Source organism: Gallus gallus, chromosome 2 (assembly GCF_016699485.2).
Source record: "Gallus gallus isolate bGalGal1 chromosome 2, bGalGal1.mat.broiler.GRCg7b, whole genome shotgun sequence".
NCBI classification, from domain to species: domain Eukaryota; kingdom Metazoa; phylum Chordata; class Aves; order Galliformes; family Phasianidae; genus Gallus; species Gallus gallus.
Window position 1 is genome coordinate 80,498,920 of NC_052533.1, and position 27,030 is coordinate 80,525,949.

Genomic DNA, 27,030 nt, shown 5'->3' on the forward strand with positions numbered 1-27,030 from the left:
GGTAGGCAACGGTGGGCAAAACTCACAGAAAACAAACCAAAAACCACTGCCCTTTGTTAGAATTTCTAGATGTATTAAAATGTACTCATTTTTCATTCCCCTCCCCAACATCTTATCTAACAGACTAGAAAAGAATAGTCAAATGTATTGCTATTTGTACTATGAATCTACTTCTCAGCTTTGAAAATTAGAGACCAAAGGAAGGTAATATTCTCTCCAAAGGCAAGTAAACTATAGTCCAGGTAGATAAAACTAAAAGTAACCTAAGATGCAAGATTTTTGTATATCTGAGCAAGACTGACATCAGAGAAAACAGATCCCACCATTATTAATGCACGCTTAATGACTATTAGATTGCAGGAAGTTTACCTTCAACAAATTACAGTGGTCACCAAAATTATGAAAAAATAGCTGTATGTTTTTAAAAAAACAAAGGGATGTTTAATATAAATGCCTGAAGTAAGACTGATTTTTACAGTTATACAACAAACTAAAGAGAATGTATCCATGCTCTCTGCCCAACTCTCTTGCACTGTCCATCCCCATGAGTCAACGCTTTTCCAGGACTGCACCTCACTGAACCTTCCCAGAAGCAAACTCTATGATTTCACAATGTTGTACAGTTTTCCTTTGCCTAAGAAGCTGCACTAGGCTCCAAAGTTTTTCCCCTTCAAAAATTTCTTGCTCTTTTAGTCAGTCCTTCTTCTCACCCTAACAAGCAAACTTGATTCCACACTTAACGCTGCTAGATAAAGAGTCCATGGTGTATGCACTTCTATTTCTAGCAGTTTGGGTTCCTGATTACCACAAGATAAAGCAATGGAAGGAGTGCTTGCACATTCACAGTGCTTTCTCTCTGTCTGGCCCACGTCCCCGCAGATTACCCAGACTGAGTAAGTAGGCCATGAAGTACTTGCGTGGCGACATGAAGGAGAAGTTCCTGCTCTAGAAGTATTTAGCGCGCCATGAAAAGCAAGGTCCTAATTAGAGAAGTACGAGTGCAAAGTTGACCCAAGGACATTTGACTTTGTAGCACGTGACTTTCATTTTTAATTACAGGAACTGTCCTGTTGTTTCCCAGCTCAAAATGCATGCTAATGCATTAAGCTCTTTTTGGTGAAAATGGAACCAGTATTTAATAGATTTTAAAGGGGTTGGAGGTCAAAATGAGCAAACTAGTTCAAAAGTGAGTGGAAAATTAAATTTTACCAAGTAGTCAATGTGAATTTGCACATGTGCAAAATGACAGAAATCAGTTATTTGTAATTTGTACTTTCTTCACATACTTGAGCCTTCTGCTTTATAATTCTCCCATCTTATTCATGGTACATCTTATTCAAGTCTTCCAGGCACCACTGTCTTACACGATGAATATGGTATTATTTAACAATGTGTTTTAATTTGGCCTCAACACACCTGTGAGATACATGTCTCCTATTTGAGAAAATGACTTACGGTGAAAAATATTTGACTACAGAGTTTAGGATGGCGTGCTTAAATGTGAGGTTTAAGTGAAGGAGCTACAGGCCAGGGTGGTAGCCCTTCAGCACTGTCCTCAGAGATTAACTGACTGCACCACAGCTCCTTTGTGAGCAAGCAAGAAACTGTACGGTGACATCAGAACTCCAGTAAAAACTCAAGGTACATACGAGTCACTGCCACACAGATTACAGAGCTCTACCAACACACATGCACAGGGTACACACACTTGTAATTTGGGTTGGGAAGCTTTATGTGGGATAACTTTGCAAATAATACACCTAGTTTTCTGTAACTATCTGCACTTACTTTGGGTACTTTAAAAAATTCTTGGTGTGTTAGGATTAGGAACCCAAAGCATAACCTAGGACTTCTATCTGAACTATCGACAGAAGTCAGCAAGGAGGGCAGCAGCTACTAGCACAAAAACACTAGAAAAGGAGAGAAAGTAAGTCCTTTTGTGACAGTAATACACAGAGGTGGCTGCCACTGGGTACCCACAGAGCATTTACCTGAGAAAGCTCAATAAGCATGGAACAAATACATATGAATACAGCTACAAATACTTTGCGTTTGTAACCTCAAAGCCAATGAGTTAGTTCTTTGTCAGGTTCAACATTAATAGTACACGCTAACTAACCAGTCTTTCCCCACACAGCCATTTCTAGACCTTTGAATTCTCCCTCCCCTTTCCCTCAACCTCTCCCCTACGGTTCCAAAACCTTGTGCACACATATAACTTACAGTACCTGCAAAAGTTGTGACTGTGGAATACTGCCATTTGTTTGTTGGCACCAGGCAACCATTTGCTCTGGAAAGAAATTCTAGACACAAGAAGAGAAAACAAATTTAAGTCACATTATGTTTGAAAATATACTATATAGAATCAGGGAAATTTTGTTCCCGTCATAATTTTGTCAAACTATCATTCTTAAATCAACTTGGAGATCTCTTTTCACACAAAATAGCACTAGGGCTTTCAAGTGACATTCTTTCCTCCCTTCTGGTCACCAAAGCTGTAGTCATGTGGCCATGCAGACAGAATTTGGATTTTTAAACATCAGGTATACAGTATTTCCTAAGTTCATTTTCTCAATGCTTTCTCTGCTCCTAAGGGCTTTTTGGTTCTCTAAAGGCCTCTGCTTTCTAGGAAGGGACAGGAAAAGTGGTCCTGCGGGTTGGGTACCCAGCAGCTCTTCTTTATTGCACATTTTGCCACTGAATTCCTGTGTTTACCTCCCTGTCCAGGAAGGCTATCTGGTGAACAAACTCACTGTAACACCACTTGCCACATGGAAGACGCAGAGCAGGAGAAATAAAAGGATTTCTCTAACTTGTAGAGCCAAACAGGATAAAAATGCATTACAAGAAATCTCATGTGGGAATGCTGCAGAATCTCCATTAAGTACTTTTACATTTGATAGTACACTCCTTTTATCCAAAATACAGTTCTTCAGCGTTGCATCTGCCTGAACCTAAAACCTGCTCAGTTCTGTCAGAACACTCCACATGAATTGCCATTCACAGGTTTTAAGTATGAGAAAAGGCGTATGTGTTACTGTTGATGCTTTCAGTTGGTTGTTCAACAGTGAGTTTATACTCAGGACTTCAAACTTTTCAATCCATCTTCTGTTAAACCTGCCCCTATATCTATTTGTATTTCAAGATGATGTAACACAGCCCAATACTTTTTCTTGTAACGACCAGTCAGCTGTGAGTTCTAGGAAGTGAAATACTAAAAACTTAAAAAGGACATGTACAATAATTCTGACTGATGTCACATTCCCTGCCTCACATGCTACATTTGAATAATGTCAAAGTAAGCATCTATCCTCTTCTCCCCCATCCAGTCATCCCAAAGCAAATATTGCCTAACATAAAAAAAAAGTTGCTTCTGCAGACATTTTAATTGTCAGGCCTTCTTTACAATATCTCGTTCATGCTGAATCTTTACATCACAAAAGTCAAACAGCTCCTTGCTAAACAGATGACTTGATTTACATTTTTTTTTCCTCCCGTTCTCCTTTTCCTTTACCATGTTTAAAAATGCTCATGTAAATCAGTACAATTCCATTAAATCAGTCTTGAAATATTTCAACATTATTTCAAGCATGAAGACACGCAGAAATGCCTGAAATAAAACAATGACTGCAACAAGACTGAATAACAACAAAAATGTTCTAGTTGAAAATATTACCACTCTTCAGGCAATATATATTTCAGTCTTTAAGGCACAAAGAGAAGCACTGAAGAGAAATCACTCTTCTGCCAGGTAGGTTGCACAATGAATTACGAAAGCTAACATTTACCAGCTTCTTTGAGAAGAAACAGTGCCATATGGCAATAGCTAATGCAATGGATAGGAAGCGTTTGCATTCTTAAACCAAAAGAATGATTTATTCTCAGACTGCAAGAGTCTGGGACTGAATGCCAAGCGTTCTGCGTCTTACTCCCCTACTCTGTTATTAATTAAAGCATACCACATTAAACTATGTGCTAGCTCTTACGATACCAAACATTCTGTAAAACACTCAGGTGTTCATTGGTTATCAGATGGGAAGTTCAACAGAAGTGCAAAATTACAAACATTTTGCGTGCAGGAAGGTTTCAAGCAGTAAATCAAAGCATGAGTTACAAAGCAAGAACTAACAAATGACAAATGTGTGTGGAGGAATATATGTGAGGATGCAGCAGTTGTGCCTGCCTGTCCATGAGAAAGGAAATTAATTTCTCACCTGTAACAACTTCTGCAATGAGTTTTCATGTGACCTCAGGTATCTTTTTGCTTCTGGCACCAGAAATGCCAGACTGACACAAACTCTGTTCTAATCTAAACCTTCTTTAGATTGGTCTCCTTTCAACTGTTTAGATGGGTTGTACCAACTGACGTAGGTTCATGTCACTTGCCTGTTCCCACTTAATTGTTCAGATAAAATCTGAAAAGCAATTCCCAAATAAGCAACTACGCTGCAAACAGTTGAAAATTACATCATTCTGAGGGCATGATTAGAGTAGTGTTACATACAGTTATGATACTGCACTTACTTTTCTAACATAGAAAACATGAGGGCATGGAGAGGGTGAGTTTCTATGAGTAGCAAAGGCAGAGCACACTAATAAAGCACAGCCATACGGGAGACAATTTTCAACGTATATAATGAAAAATTGTAAATTCCTTGTACATAACAAGGGGTTACAAAGAGATTTTTTTAGTACTACTCTCAGAAATTAAAAATTTAATACTGTATACCATTTGATCAACTTGCATCAAATCAAGTAACTTTGGGAAAGAATGAGAAAACTGCACTTTTGCTTGTTTTTCTCGAATCAATAAAGATTTTTCTGTGTTGGTCACTCTCCAACACGGCAATGGCCATTTTTAAACAAGTATATTTGGGAACATGAAAAAACAGTTGAGGCTTTTAGGCTGGCAATGGAGTGCAAGGAATATAAACATCGATTACAACTTCTTTGGAAAGATTTGTTTGGTTTTGTTGTGCTTTTTTCTTTCTTTTAATAGGTCATTTCAGACCTAGCAGTGCCCATCCCTGTTACTGCAACCCATCCTCCTCTATGGTGCAAACAATGAAGTAGAAAGACTCACCATGGGATTTTTGAAAAATTCATATTTTGCGTAATTCTTCCTGAACAAAAATTTACTTTCACTTCCCATTGTGGACTCAACTTGAACTATGAGCTCATGATCTTCCAAGCATCTCTCTGTGGAAAAAGAACATAATGTTAACACACAACCAACTAGAAGAAGCAGCAAAATCAACTTCCAGAGAATATTAGTAAAAGCAACTTAGCATAATTTCGTTACCTTTATTGAAGTTAACAAAGCATTTTATAGCTTTCAAATCATACTGTCATGAGGCTTTAAAGGAGCCAGGGCTTAAGTATTACAAAGTTTAATGTTACATGGCAGAGTTTGTTAAAAATATCCTATACTGAGGCTACACAAGAATGGGCTCCTGAGAAAAGAAGGAACAAGATTTTTTTGTGTGTCTCACTGCCCATCAGTAGCTTAAATAATACACACCAATCTCTTCCTCGGTGTTTTCTATTTGCTGTGGAACTGGAAACGTGGAAAGATTTAAGGGGAAAAAAATTGTGAAAAGGCCACTGTTAAGTCTTGAACTATCGTGGAAAATACAGTGCCTTCTTTGACTACGCTCTATAAAAATAGTTCATTTCAAGGTGAACTTCAGGCCTGCATTGTAGATGCTAGACAATGGGGTTTATTATGAAAAAGGTCACAGGATCCACTTTACAAGAATACTGACAGAGACAAATGTTTTGTACACATGACAGGGCAATTTTCTGCTCTACATTTGGTTACAAGGTAACTCCCCATAACCACTACTTCTTTGGTCAAAAGAATGACACATCAAAGCATGATCAGATAGCTTAACAAATCCAATTCACTGAAAGCAGTAACTCAAAAGAAGGCAGCGGGCCTAAGTGTACACTACTTAATGAAATCATTATCTTGGCAAATCTTCAAAAGTTTCTAAGAAAATATGTAATGTTCTTCAAAAGTCTCGTAGCCAGTACTTTCCTCTCGTATGTAATAGGGAATAAGAAGTGAGGTCAAACAAAAAATGACTTTCACATAGCTCTATCCAAATCACATGACTGGCTGACCAAAAAAGTTTGGATAGCCCCTTCCCCACTTCATATTTCTGCATCCCTGCATTTTCACAATTAGAAATGCCAGGCAGCCACCCAGGTTCTCTGGGGGAATATTCTGGATATAAAACAACTGGTATCTCAAAAAGCAGCACGTTCTTGAATGTCACTTGAATGATCTGACTTGGCATAATAACGTTAAGTTCTTTGAAAATTTAACTCCTCTGAATGATCCCATTGTCTTTCACCTGCACTTAGACTGTCAGTCATCACCATCTCATTGATGAATTCAGAATTTGCCACGCTTTTGCGATGTCCAGCCTTGCTACAGATTGCATTTCAAGGAGTTAACACTGAAAAATTTCCACATTTGATGGTTTTTACATTAAGAGCTGCTTCCTAACGCATTAGCTGTAACAGTACTTTTAGGGATAGTTTTTTGACTAATATACACTGGAATACTACCACTGATATAACTTAATGACATTTTATACTATCTGAGTCCCTCATCACCTAAATCCCTCCACATTATCCAGGGGCTTCACAGGTGAAGTTTCAAATATTGCCACTAATTTATTGCTATTGTAATGGCTTTAGGAAACTGCTTAGGTCAGATCTCCTCTCTTCATGCCATGAGGAAAATGGTGGGATTTTGAAGGTGGAGGGTCTTTCTGTTGTTCTTTTTTTTTTTTTTTTCTCCTCCAAAAATTCACTAAGTTATATTGATAGTAATCTCCATCACTGTATGAACCCTGAAAGACATGTTCTACTGCTGGATGCTTCTGTTACCTCACAAAGTTGTGATCTTTGCTTTCCTAACTCACTGCAGCCTTGCTTAAAGGCAGGGACAAACCATGTCTTCTTTCTTCTGCAGTACAGAAGAACAGTTGTCCGTTCGGCATTCTGATTGTTAGTTTGCATAACTACAAGCAGTGATTGTGCATTAGATGCTTCATATAACTGACACAGAGGTATATCTTCCCCAAATCAAGTTCCTTCTGACCTCTTGTGTTGATATTTCTGTTTATTTAATGCTGACATTTTCATTTTGATGGTGTGAAAGCCATCCTGAAGAAAAGGTGCAGCAGTTCGTAGCCCAAGTGTGTAAAAGAAAGCTAGTCTTGGTTGGTTTGCTACTATTCCATTATGGCTGAACACTTGGAAAGTCCTGGGCAATTTGTACTTGGTTAGTGCAAGTGGTATGGAATGCCACTTGACATGCCAGCAACTAAACTTTAGCCCTGCTTTGAGCTTTCTTCTACAAAACCAGAAGCACAGATGTCAGCCTGTTAAGTTTAATAGGTCAGTTTGTCTTCAAGTGTCATTGCAGCAAAAGTGACCAGAAATCTCTCTTTGTTTATCAGGTAGGATCAACTCAGTCTCCTCTACACAGGTGCTGGAGGGACAGAACATACTTCTTTTTTCCTCCAAACTGCCCTGTATTACCAACTAAACATATACAGAAGTGTGGAACTGACACAAGGTGGGAAAATTAGTCAGATTCCATACTGAACAACACACAGGCATGTCCCATAATTAGTGTGAAATGGCCCACCCTGTGTTTGTATTTTAGCAAGCAGTGTGGGTTACACTTTTAATTTGTTCACATTAAGGCAAATCAAATTCAATACACGTGTAAACAAAAAATATATACATGAAACTCTGCATTATTGCTTCTATTAATTTCTAACACAAATATTTCATCTTCTTCCTAAATTAATGATAGTTAACAATGGAGCAGCACTAGGAGAACAGCACATTTTAAGATGAGGTTAGATTTATTTCCAAATACAAATGAAATAACATGATCAAGTTTCACACTGCTCACATCTCGACCACAAAGCATTTTAGATACTAGTGGCAAAGTGCAGCAGCAATCATTTACACACGTCAAATCTAAGCGAGTCTCATGATAGATTGCCACCATTGCCTCCAGTGAAAGCAAAAATAATCTGTGCTATCCAATAGCTGCTATTTGCAAGCATGCATGTTGTTTGGAAGACAATTGAGTATGCGTGGAAAGTAACCAGTTAGAGGAAGGCTCCTTAAAAACTGGGACCTAGAAGATCACCATAGTGATAACTACGCAGTAGCGTTGAAGATTTACTCTTGTCCTCAGTCTGCCCAGTGTTAAAAGATGAACTGGTTCTGCAAACAGAACTCTTTTGAAACCAATGTTAGGCAAGCCCAAGAAAAAAGATGTTAAATGAAAGGAATTTGCTTCTTCTGGTGGGCTTCTGGATTGCCACCTACAGCATCAAGTCAGCAAAGATATCTCAATACATCTTCTATAGAAACACAGGATTCTCTCTGCTCTGAAAACATTCTTCTTTCCACACTGCTAAGTTTCTATTGTTCATTGCTTCATACTTCTGCTACGTCAGATGTGCTACAAGCAATCTTAATTTTAGTGGGAAAAATATGGAACTTCGGGCAGCTACTGGTATCTTCACCTGAGGTGAGGGGAGTAGTACCTTAATCTCACAGTATTTGACATACATAGGGAGGCACTTAGGTCACCGAGAACCTGGAAGTATGCAGCCACATAGCAGAACTCAAAACTGCAACCACGAGAGGGTGAATGCCTAGAAGCTGGCATTAGAAGCTCATTGAGCGTGTCGCAATGAATGCTTTGGTCCCCAAAAGATGAATTTTTATCCCCTTCTCTGCCCACATCCCTTCAAACACTAAACATATAAAATCTGTATCATGTCTTTTTGACACTTGAAACGTTAGCCTTATGCCCTCAAACAATGCGCTGCTTTGCGTAGCCTTCAGCTATGGAGCCTGGGGACAAAGTCTGGTGGCTGTTGGCGTCATTGCCTACACCCCTACTTCTGTGGGACTGCCTTTGTGCTCTGCTGAGAGAGAGAGCCCCGAGACAGGCAGGCTCTAATGTATATAAATGCAGCTGATAAGTATCTTGCTCTTTTCCCATCATTGTTAATTACCAAGTTATTTGTGTGTAAACAGAAGCTTTTGATTTCCTAATCAGCCTCCTGCCCGTTTCATTCAGAGATGTCACACACCAGAGTTTGACAGCACAATTAGTCACCATGGAAGCTATTGTGATGTCACAAACACTGAATTGTGGCATCATTGAATGAATCTGGCAGGAGAAGGATGTTGGTTACAAAGGAGAAGGCTTCTGTTTACACAATACCTTGGTAATCAGCAATGATGGGAAAGGGAATATAGCAAAAGGGAGCCTGGTAGTTTAATGAGCATTGATAAAACTCAACATTTGTAAAGGCTGTTACAAGTGTGCATATGGCACATGAAGGAAAGGACATAAAGATTCTGTAATTTATACCTTAATTCTTCACCTCATCCTATGTCCTCAAAACTGAAAGTATACCACAGCCACATACAAACGCTTCCTATTAATTTTTTTCACAGATTTATATATTAGGAGAGATACTCAATTAAAATCCCTGAATAATCAGAATATCCTACGATTCCTCTTTTTTTTTCTTCTTTTTTTTTTCGAGTGCTATTCTGTGGAGAGTGATTCTGTGTTTAGCAATGCCAACGTAGGGCACTACGTTTCCGGCAAATTCTTTTTTATTCATAAGGATTCTGAATTGTGTTTTTAGAACTAAAGAACTCTATTAGCTACAGACAGCAGTCACAGTCCTAGTGCTGTTGACTGCAGCTTACAGTTTGTCTTCCTTTATTTTCTAGAAGAAGGCTCACCATTAAGCATATCGACTAATACTCCAAATGCTACACTTTTTTAAAGCGTTATCCTATGGCAGAATTACAGGCAGCACATCTGAGCGATATGCAGTTGCGTGCTGTGCATCAGAGCCACACAACTCACCAGAGCCACAAAATAACAGGAAAAGCAAAGACTGAATAACACAAGATCCTTTCGGGTACTGTAATTAAACTGCTTTGCGGTGTTATTTAACTCCCCACAGTTTTTCTTCTTGCTGCCTTCTTGGAACTGTAACCATGACACCTTAATTCCAGTCAGGTAAAGAATGCTGCCTGGGGAGCAGATGCCACCGCTGGTCCAGGGACTGCCCGTGTGCCCAGTGGTGCCGTCGCTTTTCCCTCCCCAGGCCAAGTTTGGCCGCCCCCTGCTCCCCCCCACCCCTGCTCCAGCTTTCATAAGCACTGCTGTGGGCATGTGAAACCGAGTGTGCTCGTCCAGGGCTCCGGCTGGTGATGAGCTGAGCTGAGCTGTTCACAGGACCAGCGCTCCATGGATCAGGCTTAATTTGCCTAAGCTGTTTATGTGCAATAGCTTCAGACACAGCAAGGTAGCAACAGAGCTCTAGTGTGAGGATTAGACGGTTACTGTTATTTTTTAAAATAAAAATATAAGATGGGAAACAAGAGAAAGGCTTAACACAACAAATTGCAATACACAAAAAGCACGTATGCGGCTTCAGCTAACGTCACAAATAAAAGCAGCAGAAAGGAAGCGATCCAGCTGAAAGCGCATTCACACGAACCACACGTCATGTCCCCAGGTAACCACGCCACCCCTTTAACCATTCCCTACCTAATCCTAGGTGAGGGTGATGCTCCACTAGAGTCCAGCTGTTATCATCCACACAATGACTTTTGTAAACCAGCAGCTGGCAGAGGTCCCTGGCTGTCATGTCTGCTAGAATCTCGACCACTTTGCTCGTTCCATCTTCACTAAAGACTTTTACATCCTGCAACATAAAGGGTACACTTACAGATCAGCAGCTCTGGAAAGAGGGAAACCGCACGGCCGCCGCCGGACGGAGTGAGTCCTCATCGTGCCTGGGCTTGGGGTGCGGCAGCAGGGGCACGTCGGGTGGGTGTGTGGCACTGAGTGGCACTGGGCAGCACTGGTGGTGAGGCCTTGGCCTCCTGCCCCTCCCCCAGTGCCTCCCTGCACCAGACAAAGATGAAGCAGCGTTAATAGGACCACATAGACAGGAACAAGCCGGCAGCAGGTTCTTTATCAGGCTGTGCGAGGAAAGCAAATGTGAAACAGAACGAAGGGAGTGAGCGCTCCTGCAGGGTACTGGGGTGCAGGAAGGTAGATGTGGTGGGCACCCGCTGTTCTCCCGTCGGTGCAGTTGGAGGCCTCCGGATGCTGGCGGAGCGGCAGGCCGGGACCCTGGGGATAAAATGGCTCGTGGAGCCCCACTAAGTTTGGGCCGCCGTGCCGGGGAAGTGCCACGCGCGGCTCAGCACAGGCAGTGCTCTCCCTTCCCGACTTCTCCATCCCGGATTCCGAGTACTTCGGAACCAAACCTGCCTGACCCACACATCCCAGATAATAAAAGAGAGAAAGAGCAAGTCAGGAACCTTCTCCCCACCTCCAGGATTACATGGATGCTCTCCTCTTGGCATTGTTCTGCTCAGACACGACACAGACACACTTGCTGTGGAATTATGTCCCCCACCAACCCGCAGCTTGACGCTGGAGAGGAACTCCCCGCTTCCAACGCCGCATTCTGGCCAGAGAAGACAAACCTAACAAAAACCCGGAGGGTAATCCGAGACGGAAAATCTTACCTCAGCAGCACGTAAGAGGCAGCAGTCGGAAGAACAAGATGGCATTTTAAACAGCGATCGCCTCTTGGCAGAGAGTTTGCTCTGCTGCCGGCCTCGGGGCCGGGCCGGGCCCTGCCCGCTCCGCACCTGTCGCCTCCCTGCCCGGGCTGCGGAGTGAAGCGGCCCCGCCGAGCTCCGCTCAAAGGGTTACACGCAACCTTTGCGGTAGTGAATCAAACCACACCGCGCAGACCAATCCTAGCCCTCCCTCCGACTGATGTAATCGTTTCCCACACACTATCAGACTTCCAAATTATTCCCGCCCCCCCCACCCCCCCCATACAACAACACCAAAAAACTTACAAAGGAAACCCACTTTCGCGCCCGCCGGCCTGCGGGCACCCCTCCGGCAGCCCGAAAAGTTCCAGGGAGGGGAAGCCCCACAGCCGCTGCAGCCCGGAGGGAGGAGTCAGCCCGGCCAGCAAAAAGTTGTCTTTAAAAAAGAGCGCTCTGATCGGGCCGGCAAACCGCAAACACAACAGCGAGCGAGACGGAAAGTTGGTGCTCGAGTTTGCTTTTGAGCGGGGAAAGAGGAGGCGATAATACCCATTTAATTCAATTTCTTTATTGACTACGTTCCCGTCGCAATCAGCTTTAAAGGAATGATGCAAGTGAAAAGAATTCCCTCCTGCTTTCTGCAGGGACACCAGTGGGTGCTGTCCCTCACAGGCAGCCCAAGCAGCTCCTCACTAGGCCTCGCTGGGCCTGGGGGAGTGAGGCCACACTCAGTGCCCGCTGCTGACCGGTTCCAGGGAGGAGGAAAGCTCTTCTATCAAGGGTGCCTCTCTCAGACCAGAGTAAGCTGTACAACCACCCTGCTCCTACGAATGGCAAGACTTGGAGGGGCATGGCCAATGGAAGAAACCTGTCACTGCCTTTCACACCCACTCAGGTTGTGCTTCCTCCTGCTCCTACCCGTCCCTCCTCGCCCTGCTTGCGGCCTGACATCAGCTCTGGGGGAAGCACAGTGGCATCTCACTGCACAGACACCAGCAGAGCTGTGTCAAAAACCCTACCACGCTTGTGGCCACGGCTGGTCACAGTGGTGCTCCGTCATGGTGCCTTTAAAGCCAAGGGACAAGCTGCATGCAGGAATTAAGAAGTTAACATCACTGACTATTAATAGTGCTGTGTTTGCCATCAAGGACAGCACAAGGCCGCGTATTGCCACTGACATCAGGGATATAAAAGACTCCATCAGCAGCAGATGGAACGGCCTGAGCTGAACCTTACAACAGAGGACAAGAGAGAGGAGCGAGGTGAAACCCCATCCCTCTGCAGAGGCGAGACCGCCAAGGTCCCAGAGAGGCTGATGCAAAGTGTAAGAGGATGCCTTGCCCTGCAGAGTGCTGTGGAGCACGACCTACAGCCACAGCAGAGGCACTGACTCACAGTAAGGATTCGGCTCAAAACTTCCTGACCCTTCCAGCAACGAAAGAGGCAGATAACAATATTTCACTAGCAGAGGGGTCTTGAAGTGAGTTGGCTCAATCCAACCCTCACACACTCCCTATCATCCCCCCCCCCGCTTGTTTTTTTTACCACTTAAAAACATGAAGGGTTCCCCATTCAAACTTCTTCCATCAGAAGTATTATTTCACGTGCAAAATTTACTTGGAACTTAGTATCTACAAAGAAAAATGAAGCAGAGCTCATTCTGAAAAAAAAGCACTGCAATAATGAAATCACTTAGCCTGCAGTGGGGTTCAGAAAGTTAGCCTGACACTTTCGCCCTGCATCCCTCAGAGAAATGCAGTGAGATGCAACAGCACTGCCTGCAACAGTGATTTACAAAAGGCCCCAATTACGTCAGCAGCACAAGGCACCTTCTATTCAAAATTAAGGTTAAGAATGCTAAGCCAACCAGAGCACTATATTGGCTGAACATTCAGTGCTTTACAGCGCAGAGGAGCAGATAACAGACTGCACCATTGTTCTGAGAGGAATTCTTCCCTCCAGCTTTCTTTTCTTTTTTTTTTTTTTAAAGACAAAGACTTAAAAATTAAAAATTTAAAAGAACATTAATATTCACCACTTCGCTAGTTCCATATAATGGGTTGTGTATCAGGAGTGCCCTCATGGTTATTTCATCTCCCAGCCTCAGCTCCTCAACCCCGTAGTACCAAGCGGAGCATTTTGCGTGCATCAAGTAATGCAAACAGCACTAGGAGAGAGGACAAAGAAGTAAACCCAGTTGTGTCACGATCACATTACTTTCCTCCTCCTTCTCCACTTTTATATTTGTGCTATTTTCTTTCCTTTTTGTGCAAAAGAAAACTTAAAAGCGTATACAATTATAAAAACAAAACAAAACAAAACAAAAAAACAAAAAACCCTCAGGCTTTGAAGAGAAACTATGCTGACAATCTTTGGAGCAAATGGATCAGCTTTTGTATTGTACAGTCTGAAACAGATTACAGTGCAATTGATGCCAGTGCCAACCAACCTCTGCTGTCCTGGGCTCTGACTCTCAGCTGACTCTAAGGAGAGAGCACTGACGATGAGAGACCATCTGACGGCAACTTAGCAGAGAAAAGGCTTCTGTATGTTAGTTCTTCACAAGTTTTCCTTTGTAACAGCCAAACATCACAGGAAGCCATTAAAATAAACTGAAGAGTCATTTCAGCTTTCCGTTGTACCAAAAGCCACACAAACTCAACATCATTGCAGCAAGTTTCGATATTCTTCCTCAAATTTCACTTGTTTGTTCAGACTTGAGAAGCATACCACCAACGATATTAATAAAAAAGAAAAGTGAACTGAAATGCATGTATCTTGTACAAGCAGAAAGAGTGACTTACTCCTGATGGCACTCATGTCACAGGCGGGTACACCAAGATTGCACCGTTTCGATGTGGTCATTTTTCTGAGAGCTCTCTGCATTCACAGGCTTACAAGAGTAGAATCAAAGTTGCTGGAAGTGCAGGGAAACTTTTGGTCAACCCAAAGCTGCTGAAGACTGCAGCTTTGCACGCACGTTACCCTTGAACTGCTAATTGCCTAGCTCAATTGTAACAGAAAGGTAGTCGGGGCTTGCTTTCTGGAGCTGTAACCTTCGGTGAAGAAAAGCCCCTAAGCACGCTCTGCGCACACCTGCAAAGCAAGCAGCTCAACCAGTCCCAGCCCTGGAGTATCACCCAGTCCCCCCCCTCAGTGCCCAGCAGCACTGAGGCAGCTTTGTGAAGTGACGGAATTTCAAGCGCTGCAATGAAATAAATATATAGGTCAACCTTGTGGCTCTTCTTGCCTCCTTTGTTGCACAGCTCCTGCGGGAAAGAAAGCCCTTCAAACAAACTGCAGCAGTGATAGCAATAATTTGCAGATAGGACCACTTGTATACAAGTCATTAGACAGCACTTATTAAAAAAAAAAAAAAAAAAGTGAGTTATTTGATCACTGCTTTTTTGCTCTCCGCATACAAACATAAAACCCTAGGAAATGCTGAGGTTAAGGTTCTCATAGCAACATTAACTCTCTCATCTGGCATATACTATATTTAGGTACACATTTAGCAGCCTATGAACAACAAAGGAGAACAATTGTTGTAAGATCAAGATCTTACTCTTTGACTTTCATTTCCAGAGTAGCAATCAAAAGCAAAGGGAAAAAAAAAAAAGACTTGTCAATGTTATAAAACCCCTGTTCCGTCCCTCTTTGCTGGGGTATCAAATTTTATATCCATTTCCAAGAGCCAAAAGAACAACTTGACATGAAGGTGAATTGTCACATGATCAGCAGTCATCAAACACTGATATTAAAGCCATCAAATTTCTGAGGGTCATGGCAGCCAGACAGGTTTTGGGAACCACAGCAAGATGGGCAGAGAAGGACATGGCGGGATTAACACTCCATTCGAGTAAGAATCTAAATTTGTATGCCAGCGCTTCAGAACTGCTCATGTACAAACACTCCGGCCCAGATTCACCCCAGGTAATTTTAGAGAGTTAAATTCCTCTTCAAGCTCGGGGACAGAGACAGGGTAACTTAAGAGCTAAAGCACATGATAAAGGCATTTGTCTCTGCTCACCACAGAGAGAAACCAGGCTCCTATCTTGGGACCTCAGTTGGATGCCTTAAGCTATACGGGCTGGATTCAGGCCTTGGTGACTAATCAAGCAAACACGTCTCCCTACACGACTGGCATCACTACAGACTGCAATTGTTGACATTTGAGCTTAAAAAAAAATTATCCGGTGTGTGATGTTGCATATACACCAGGCACATTTAAAAGAACTCACAGGATGAGAACATTTGGTGTCCGATTAAAGTTTAAAACCAGAACACAGTGAAAACAAACCAAAGCTTTCTCCTCATTCAAAACCACGTGTGAAAATGGCCATTTCTTACAGACACACCTGACAAAACCTATTCTTACAGTTTCCATCTTCTCAAAACTTCAGGTTCTAATGCCCCCTGTATAAGCCTAGGCTTGCACCGTAATTGTGCCAAGAGCTTCAAAAATCTCAGCTGTTTACGTGCAAAGGTGTGAACTGCGCCATGTGCTTTAAAGAAGAAAATGCACCGTGCACATTTTCACGACATACGCACTGCCTGTGCAACAAAAGATTTATTCCAGCATGTACTCAACATATTTGAAGGCTGAAGGTTTGGAAACTGCAAGTTGCTACCCTGTAATTTCCATATTTTACAAATAAATAGCAGAACGCGGATTTAAGTGCTACATGCCTACATACAGACAACACACTGATTTTCTGTCAGTATCTTCTAAAGCTATTTCTCTCTTTCCCACTTTGGTTTAATGCTCACACGCTCAGTTAAGTCATTTGACCTATTTGACATTTTTCTGTCTTCCCACTCGATTCCTCCTTTGCCTCTGGTAATTTACAGGTAAAAGAAAGGAGAAAGACTAATTTTCAATCCTTGCAACAGAATAACAATAGGCCCTTATGAATTTTGCTGAAGCTTCTGGGTATCTGCAGGATACTGGAGGTGAGAAAACCGAGGAAAGAATTCAGACAGGCTTTGAAAAAGTTACCGGCTGTAGAGGGGGGAAGGCACCCCATCCACCAACTCACCCAGTCCTGATTTGAGGCCCAGACTGGTGGTCACAGCACCAACACACTGCACTTTCCTCTTTGCCTGTGCCCTCCCCCACCCAGCACTTACCATTACTTCTGATCATCAGCCTGCAAATGAGTTCTCTTCGCCCTGCACTACTCCTCCCAACTGCAATTGCTTTTCATGCAAAAATGCTTTCTAGTTTCTAGATCCTTTATGTAAGTAAAAAAGATAGTTATACTGTTACACTCCTTTGATTATGTAATGAAGATATTAAGTGGTGTTGCTGGCATTAACCTTTATCTGCTATATACTTCCCTGTGCAATTTATCCCTAGATAGTTTGCAATCTTCCTCAGCTGTGCTTACAGAATGCATTATTTATTGCCCGAGTTTGCTTCAAGAGAAAGGTTTAGTAAAAAAGTTCTTGCAAACGCAATTTAAGTCCCTAACAATTCTAGAAAGGGTAATATAAAAAAACACAATAATTTCTTGATTAAAATTCTTAAGTAACCAAGCTAGTTACCAAGTATTTAAAATTGTTTTGTCATTATAAATTACTCTTTAGAAAAGCAATTATTACCACATCTTCCTCGCTATACAGGCTTTTGACCACAAGAACCACATTAATTTGAAGCTTGGCAGGCAGCGTAACAAGGCTCCAGGGAGCAGCCTTCCATAGGATTCAGAAAAATGGTGCAGGCCCCGTCGGCTTGGACCGCTGCTTCCTTCCCAGTTGGACACTGCAGCAACAGCAGCTGAGGCCCTGGCCACGCTCTGAGCCAAAGAGCCACCTCAGTATAGTCTGGCAATGAACATTCAGCTTCTCACTACGACCTACTGCAGTCCAAGAACAACTTCCACATGGGCAGCCTGCAAAATCCCCTTTTCCTTTCAGGCTTGTCTGAGGAAAAAGGAGCAGGGAGCTTACAGAGCAGAGCACAGGAACAACATGAAGAGCTGTACATACAATCAGACTCAGCTCCAGTCCTCAATCTCCAGTCTCTTAAGGTTGGTAAAGAAACCAGAAGCCACTTTCTAAGATGCCTCTGGAAACCGAAGATGAGTATTAGAAAACACATTCATTTTTAGTGCACAGGAAGATCTTCAGGGTAGCTCCCTGTTACGTAGTATAGTAAGAACACTGTGGTAGACACAGTAGCAGAAATAAAACCCAATCCAACATCCACGGAGGATGCCAAATAAGCTATAATGAGAATGTCCGGACATGACAAAACAAATACATTATTTTAAGAACAAGTAGGCCTTGAACAACTGCAGTTCAATTTACATAGACTGGTAACAAAGAAATGTAAGCAAGTACCATATTTTTGAGACCCAGAAGATGTAGAGATGGTCAGAAACTACAAATGCAATACAGAAGAAGACGAAGGCCTCTTCCCTGTCCTGTATATCTCTGGACAGCCTGGTCTAGTGGTTGGTGACCCTGCACACAGCAGGGGGGTTGAAACTAGGTGATCTTTGTGGTCCTTTTCAACCCAGTCCATTCTATGATTCTGTGATTCCTCCCCTCCACTCCCACCCTTTCTACTCCCTCCTTCCAAGAAAAAAAAACAAAAAGCAGAGAAACAAAGGGCATCTCAGCCTGTTTCCTAGTACAGGCAGCTGTAGAGTTCCCAAGGTTTTTCTGCAGCTCTGGGGGCTAACAGAAACTAAAAAAATAATCAAGCCAAGTCCTAAGCTGAAGCCCCAGATCCTGAATCCAACAGTTCTTGCCAGAGTTAACAGTACCGGGATAAAGAAGAGTTTTCACAACAAGTACAGAGGTGTACTGAATTACAACAAGCAATTATCTGTCTTTCCAGGAGTCACTTTACTACTCTCCACATCCAAATGAAATGATGCTGGTGTCTCAGTTCAGGAAGCTACAACTCAGCTGCAAGGAGAGAGGGAGAGGCTGGAAACCAAAACAGAAATTGAAACTGTTTAAGTCTGTGAGCTTGAAAACATGAAGATGACAACAACTTAGGGCAGTGAAAAAGGTAACGCCAGCTAAAGGAAAAAAGGCAAGAACTGTAGAAAGACTCCTAGTGAAGGGTTGACAAAACCTCTGGGCACACAAGTAGCAATGACTACTTAACAGCGTTGACCTGAAGTACTATGTGACTATGACAGTCACGGGTAATGGCCCCTGCATGCTGAAAAAGCTAAGAGCTCCAGCGTACCTTGGAAACAGAAGTTTTCTGTGCATTGATAGCCTCAGCTGAAACCCACAATAGATTCTCCTAAGAGGGCTAAGTCTGTCCTGCTCAAACAAGAGCAGGGTGCTTTGCAATCAGCTCAGCTGGGGCAGCAGGCAAAGCACCACTGATGCCTGGCCATCAACTCCTTCCTCGCTGTCTTCCACACTACTGGCAACTTTGAGCTATGAGCACTGGCTGATTGTTGCTACCTTCAGCATTCAGGATGTTTTATAGGTTGGTTTGTCGCACACAATAATGCATCCTCCAAAGCTGCTCACATTCAGATGGTATTTTTGTGCAACTACGTATGCATCAATTGTGTGAGCAGAATGAACCCCTTACAGATAAGAGCCTGAGAAAGGTTGCGTCAATGGGAGAAGAGGGCTTATATCATCCTCTCCCCGGTAAACGTACAATTCTCATTTTCAACAATTGCTTTCATCGGACACTGCTCCATAAAACTGCTCACTCCACTGTTTAATTTGTAGTAAATTTAGACACTGGAGCAAAACAATAGCTTTCCACAAATTCAAGAATGATATATTGAAAGTTTCCAGGACTGATGTAAAATCTGGGGATATGTCATCATGACTAAACTCAAAATTTTCTCTTGAATGCAGCAAACCCCATGCAAATCTCACTTCCTTCCAACCCAACTGGAGGAAGAACAAACACAAGCATCTGAGAGATTGATTAATAAATGTCTAGCTGCCTTTTGTCAAAGCACCCAGTGCAGAGAGAGACGTCAGCAAGACACTCTGACATCTCCCCTTAGGCCGTCCCACTGCTGTACTGGCGGGACTGACTCACAGACAGTTCTGGGAGGCTTCATACCACTCATCTCCGTGCATCTGTCCCGAGGTCCCTCCGAAGGGCTCACTCCAGGCCCATCTATAGCCCCCTTCCTCCTAGTGGGAGCACTGCAAACAAAAAAAAAACAACAACAAAAAAACCCACACAAGCCAACCCTTTGCCGAGCTCCCAGGGACAAATTCCCTGCTGCCATGGTTACCACTCCAACTTGTCTGGTGGAACTAGAAATAAAAAACTTCCTTGAGAACAGAAGGCTATATAACGTTAGCTCTTCCTCCCTCCCCTCGCTCATCATTGTTAGCCACTAAATCAGCTACATCTGGCATATTTAATTTGGGCTAAATAAAATGTCACTAATTAAAAAGATGCCGAACAAGCAATACATGACATTATAGAAATGAAGAGCTCAGTATCTGAATACAGCCTATTAGGAACTGAAAAGATTCAGCTAGTTTTTACCAAAAGCTGCAAAGCAAAGGCAACTAAACGGCCCTCTGTGCAATCGTACTCATGGCAGCGTCCCCCAGCAACTTTCCCTTATCACCCAGGTGTACTGAGGTTTCCAAGCATGCCTTCCTGGAGCAACGGCAAAGCAGCTAGCTCATCACATATCGTAACAGTAGGCTGGAAGTCTGCAGCTTTCATTCTAACTTTTCAAAAAAAGATTACTTTGCTAAAGCTACAACGGCTAAGACCTTCGGCAGACCTGCACGTGAGCTGCATGAAAGCACCTATGGCCATGGAACAGACCCTGAGCAGCAGCAGCTTCCCCCTTCCTCTGAGAACAGATCTGCTAAGTGCTTTGGTCCAGATTCCCAGCATTTATACACCAGACCACTGGTTCCTCTCTGGTTTTGCTGGTCTTTGATTACACATTCAGTATCATTGCTCAATTTCATTCTCACTGATAGTCAAGTGAGACTCAAATATACAGCACAGAAATCCCTCACCAATACAGTAAACTTTAACAGAATTCTCGCAAGATGATTAAGTGGATCGCATTGATAATGCAGCCATACATGAGGCACTTGATGTGTGCTAAGTAAAAAGATTACTCTTTTCAGTGTAATCAGTATTCATAACTTGGTATTCATAAATGACGATAAAGGCCACTATTAAGTCACCATTCCAAACCCTAACATTAGGACATAACAGCAAGGTGATACATTTCAAAACCATCATATCTTTCACCCCTGCTTTTTGTTATAAAAGCCTAAGAACAATCACAGAATGACTCCTCCAGAGAAACCCAGAACAAGGTGCCCAGGCCCATACCCAGGGGACTTTTGGAGACCTCCAAAGAGGAGAATGCACAGCCTCTCTGGGTGAGCCCATGCTGGTGCTCAGTCACCTGCACAGCACAGAAGTGCAGCCTGGTGTTCAGAAGGAGTCCCGTGTTTCTCTTTGTGCTGAGTCATGCTGTAGTGGTTCAGAGTGGTACAGAAACACTTGAAAGTCCATTCATCAAAGGCCAATGAGTAACTATTTAAGTCTAAATACAAGGCAGCATGCTGAAACCAGTGTCACAATAAAAAAAAAAAAAAGCTTCCTGATATAGAACTAGATAACATAATGCTAAGAGATTTGATGCCAGATCTTGCATGAAAGAAAATGCCACTTCTTCATTCAACATCTGCCTCAGATTATTTTACATGGAAGCGGCTGCTGCTCTGAAGCTGTTAAAACACTCAGCTTCCAATTAAGCCATCTTATCTTTGAAGCTGATGGGAAATAAAGCTTTCTACTCCCTACAGACATCTCCTTAAAATTAGATAATCTGAGACAAATTCCAAATGCATTTATTCTGTGTTGTCCACTCAATTAAACATCTTGCGCAAATGCAATCAATGAGTCTTCTCTCTAATTGAAAAGCTTAACCAACAATTTTCATGAGACTTCCATTAAACATTTAAAATAATTAGCTGCATTAGAAAGACATTTATATTCAAATAGCTCACACGCCTAGTTTCTTTGTTTAGCATAGGCAAATGAATATGAAAAAGATCCCCAGAGAAAAATAACAAATATTGGGTGAATCTTTTCTTTAAGACAATAGACACTCCCTAGAAACCAATTCTGCATGGTATTAAATGGGAAATCTTAGAACAATGCCCATATTACAGTAACTGTAACTGATGGCAGAGAAACCAACCATTCGCAAGACTGAGACAACAGCAAGAGATTTTACTCTGTATTTTTATATTTTACAGATAATATAAGTCATTATGTTCAAGCCCTCTTTGTTCTTCCCCCTCCACAATCATTAAGAAGTGAAAAAAATCTGCAACGAAAAGCCATCAGTAACTTTATTTCCATCCTGACAGAAACAACAATTTTCAAAGCCTTTTGATGGCTTCACATTTTCATCATAGGTCCTCTTTACAAATTATGTTGAGAAAAATCTGGGTCATTGAAACCATCTTGAAATTACCTGTGTAGAAACTAAGAGCACTGATGACAAATTTATTTTGCCTTTCACAAGCTCATTTTCTTTTTTTTCCAGGTTGACTGGCAGAAGGTAGATCAACCTTTGGACATCTTTCCGATCCTGAAGTTTCTGAGTGAGTTAATTTCATTTCCATCCAACAAAAACCATTCTGAGCACATTGCATATGTAAGAGAAACTTTAAGGCAGTGAGGCTTAAATTGCCAAAGTACAACTTACATCAACATAGAAGATAAGTAAACATCCCAGTTTAGGATTCTTGACATTCTACATTTAGTATTCTTTTTCACTCAAAACTTTATTCTCTAAATAAATAAACATATACGAATGAAAGTAGCATTTTGCTTCTTTTTTTTTTTTTTTCTTTTCACAATAGGTTGTTTTTGATATGAACTTGAATACTTAACCAAATTCTGTTTTCTTTGGAGTGTACTGTTACTGTTGCTCTCCATTTATGTAAACTAGCAATTTTATTCTATAGACTTCAACTTAAAACATCTACCACTTCAGCTCAATCATCATGTTGATTTTTAATTACATAGCTGTACACATTTGACGACTATTTTATTTCAAAGCGTCCATTAAAACAGCTACTGTGCTAATTTCTAATTGTCAAACACAAATCTATCCTGACTTTAGCAAATAGATCAAATTCTGAATTATCACTGTTTGTTCACTCATTTGGAGACAATGTCATTTGTGGGAAAAACATCATTGCCTCTTCCAGCTTCAGAAAACTGTGTCTTTGAATGGTGGTTTAGCATAACAATACATCTTACTACTTGTACAGTGCAGAAAAATGAGATAGCATTTGCTTCTTCCACAGTTTTCCCACCCTACTGCACAAGGTTACACACTGCACAAAACAGAAATTTTGGCTAGCTGCAGAGCATTAACAAAAAATACTCTGTACTGAAGCTAATTTCTGTTCAACTGTTTCTTGCACTCCCATGAACAAAACAGACATTGGTCAGACACAAAGTGTAACTTATAAGCGGTTTCATAGGTTTCTTGCTAGATTTCTGCACTGTTTCTTTCAGTGCACTCAACCCCACAGAAAACAACCCAAGTTTCATTGCTTTACTTCCATCAGCGGAGGGTCTGTCAACATACACACTAATAATTTCACTCTCTGATACATAACAAAATAGCTAGTGCATGAATTTATGCAAGCTACTCTATGAAAACTGTGTTTAGAGACTAATTGGAAAAGTCTGTCCTCTTCTAGACGACTGTGACGTATTTACTCTCCCATATACAATGCCACGTTAAGCCTAATAGCTTGGTCTTCTCTGTAAAGACCATTATTTTCCATGCATACAGAACAGAGTAGATGAACGACCAGGGACCTAACTTTACTCTAGAATTCAGCATGGAAACCATCTTGAGAGGACAAATTCAGCTTACAGTATCATTCCAATGACTTTGACACTTCAATGTCAAGATAATTTATTTAGGGAATTTTCTCCTTCAAAAACCAAATTATGTTTGTTGCATTTGGTCCTGTACTCTAAACAAATGCTAAGGATAGCTTTCCCTGTCTCAAAAACTGCTGGAAAATAAGAGGTCATTTACTTTTTGAAATAGTGGCCAAATGCCTTAAAAATCCACTGTAGAAACTTCTGCTGTCAACTGTCCTGTAGGCTTACTGGCTCTCAAACACCTTTTCTCCCTGTTTCACAGATTCCTGTTTGTTCCTCTAACCCATTCTTTCACAGAATTGGGGTCACTATAAGGTATTGACTACTGAGGGCTATAAGTATTTGACCATAAAGGATCACATTTGTTTCCCAAATCATTTATACATAAGTCTATCTGTTGAAAAATGCTACTTCAGATGTCTGAATGTTACATACATGAGTTAAAATACCAACATAATGTGTGGAAGAGCACTGGCTTTAATTAGTCTATACAAAAGGAATCTAGTTATAAACTGGTCATTTTTCTGAGGTCTACAACAGATGACAAACAAAATTAGCCCTGCGGTTGGCAGCATCTCTCCTGTTACACAAATTCTGCTGTTTCTGCCACGTGGAGTAACTGATGAGGAGGCCAGTCAATAACGTGATCAGGCAACATAAATCTCCCACTTAGAAACAAAGCAAGACTTGCTCCTTATAAAAAAGTTCAGTAACTTAAGGGAAGGAAAGAAGGTGTTACATCACAGGTCACTGCCTAGTTGAAGATTCTTTTTTTGCACTCCATTCAATCTGCAAAGGTGGTATCCACTTCAGTTGTCACTATCTACCTCAACCTAAGCACACAGTCGTCACTTATCACTTAGGTTCTATGGTCAATGGAGAGAGAAAAAGGCCCTTCATTACAATTTATCTTCTACAGTTTTGCTACCATAAAATGTCATGAATATTCTTGAAAGATACTCTTCTATATCAACTAGTAGGAGACACCCAGACAAGCAACTCAGGTTACCAACTTAATCACAGAAATAAATCCCACCAAAAGACTATTCTATTTCTTGACACTGTGAAAAATTACAATAAAAAGTTTAATAATATTACATTTCTTTATCTTTCTATTCTTAAGAGTAAAGAAGTATTACTTAAGATTTGCTCTGTAGAGGTATTTGTTAGAAAGTTCTATTCTACTTTTCGTACAGAATAAATTCAAAGGGAAATAGAAAAAAAAATGTAACTAACTTTTTGTTCTCACATGGAACAACAGAATTTTGAGTGGAGCATACACAAGGGTCCTTTGGCCAGACATGAGGCTATGAGCCAAAATATGGAAAGCAGTACCTTCCTGAAGTAGCTTTTAAGTGTTGTTGTTAAAATGAAGAGGTGTTTGAGCAGAAGGACAGTAAAAGATTGGGGCTACCATACATACCCTGAAGAAATCTGACAGCAGGGGTCTGATAACTTAAGGGTGAATAAACCCAACTCTTGTTAGAGTTTATGTGTGACTTTGTACACTGAGTCCCAGTCAACCACTGACACAAGCTTTCACAATATGAGATCAGATACAGAAAGGTGAAGATCACCTACAGCAAGAAACTCCAGTGTCTTTCTCCAAACATAGAGGTTTTCATCTGAAAGTCTTGCAAGCTGAGATTCAAGAAAGGACTGTCCACAGTTGGAATAAGTAACTGTGCTGGATGTGTTCATTCACCTACATACCGCTTTTCAGCAGCAACAAAAAAATGCCAGTGCACAGTATGAAAAACAAGGCATTCCTACTGCTTGTTCAGTGTAGATAAGGACTCTGAGTTAGTCTTGCATTAATGCGCACCTTTTATAATTCGGTATCTAAGCAAAGTACTAATTCCGAATATGAGTAGTTCAGTTGCAGCATATAAACCTAATTTGCAATCACGTTATGAAAAGTCAAATATGTCCTTTCCAAGTACTGCTAGTGCTCAGAACAACCGAAAATGTGGCTATAGTGAAAAAGGAGAATCTCTCAGCCTCTCAAAGGACCTATTGAGTCAGTAAAACTGGCCTTGTGAAAGTTTGCACCAACAGAATTTTTTTTTACTCAAAAATAATGGACAAAGCCCTTTTGTATGAAGAACCAAGTTTGCCACTAGAACACACAGCTGTGCTATGTAACGTAAGTTGCACTCAACTCAGACTTTAAATACTTTCTTCTCGAATATTTCTACTGATATATTTATTGAACTCAGTGAGACTTTACTGGTTTGAAATTCCTTTTAAATACTGTCACATTCTGAGGGAAAAGAAATGAGTTTTTACTTCCCTACAATTACAGCTTTAAAAGGGAGTAACAAAGCACCTCACAGAGAGAAGTAAGCAGTTCCTCCACACTCTCCTTCAATGCCCTTACCCAGATATTGTTTTTAAGCAGCATCTCCTGATATAAATTTATGTTCAGAAGACACATAATTGGTAGAAGAGATGAAACAAATGACATAGAAAGCAGAGGTTACTGCAAGCTCATAAAGGAATGCAGTCACTGTGAATGACGTCTGGTACCGTAAACATTTTTTACATTATTTTTGCTAGAATTTTATTGGTCTCCCTTTCCTTAATGGCTGCTATTTGAACGTAGGGAGATTAGCACTTGTAAGGTTCTGGCTTAGAGGAAAAACAGGCCCTCTGCATCAACATCATCCTCAATCATTTTGCTGGACAGGAATCAGTTAACAATCACAGTTTTTAGAGCTGTATGTTAGAGAAGGCTCAAGAAAGAGAATTAATGTGAGCACGTTTACAGTGCTGTAAAATTCATTTAATCACCTGCAGATCTACTAGATTGTTTATTTATTTAAAGGATGAGAGTAATATATAGAAAGCTTTCTACAGAAACTTCATAAAGTTCATTCAGCTCTTTCATGTTAATGGTTATTCACCAACATAGCAAAGTCTTTCAGCTTAGACCCATTTGGCCATCTATTAGATGGATGAACTGTTAGAGATATTCAAAGCCAGCAGCTGCCATGCAAGATATTTCCTGACCCACTCAGAGAGCCCATCGTGCCCATACCACCTCTTGCAGAATTTCCTGCTTTAGTTTAAAATCCTATAATTTCTCCTAGAACAAGTGTGTGATTGCTCAAGTGCCATTCCAGGCAAATAAGAGAGGGCAATCAGAATGAAGCCTACACACAGAGCAACTAGAGCAACCTTGTGCAGTTCTCTAAGTTAATTTCTCGTTAGCTAGATTGGCTTTAAGTTCCTCTGTATTGCTCTAAGTGTTGCAATTAAGTACTGCTCTAAGCTATGCTTAATTAGCTTGTAAGCAAATGCTCATTTGTAACTTGCAGTGTAATGCAGAACTAAATGTTCACTGAGAGCAAAGGGAAATTACACTGAAGGTACATTTGCAAAAATATAGCCGGTTGCCTCCTGACAGACTTTGCTGTCTTATTAATATCCTAGAAAATATTAAGGAATGTGTCACACTGTACAAATAGTTC

General features: G+C 41.3%; 1 protein-coding gene across 8 annotated transcripts in view; it reads right to left on the minus strand.

The window, feature by feature from the left end:
* GRB10 (growth factor receptor bound protein 10) overlaps positions 1–27,030 on the minus strand; it is a 141,753-nt gene that overhangs the window by 18,040 nt on the left and 96,683 nt on the right. For all 8 annotated transcript variants that reach the window (XM_025147273.3, XM_015282308.4, XM_046924477.1 and 5 more), the window contains 3 exons: positions 10,625–10,781; positions 5,084–5,199; positions 2,229–2,303 (listed from right to left, as the gene is read on the minus strand). In XM_025147273.3, coding sequence (XP_025003041.1) covers positions 2,229–2,303; positions 5,084–5,199; positions 10,625–10,781 — 348 coding nt within the window. The remainder of the gene's footprint in view (positions 1–2,228; positions 2,304–5,083; positions 5,200–10,624; positions 10,782–27,030) is intronic.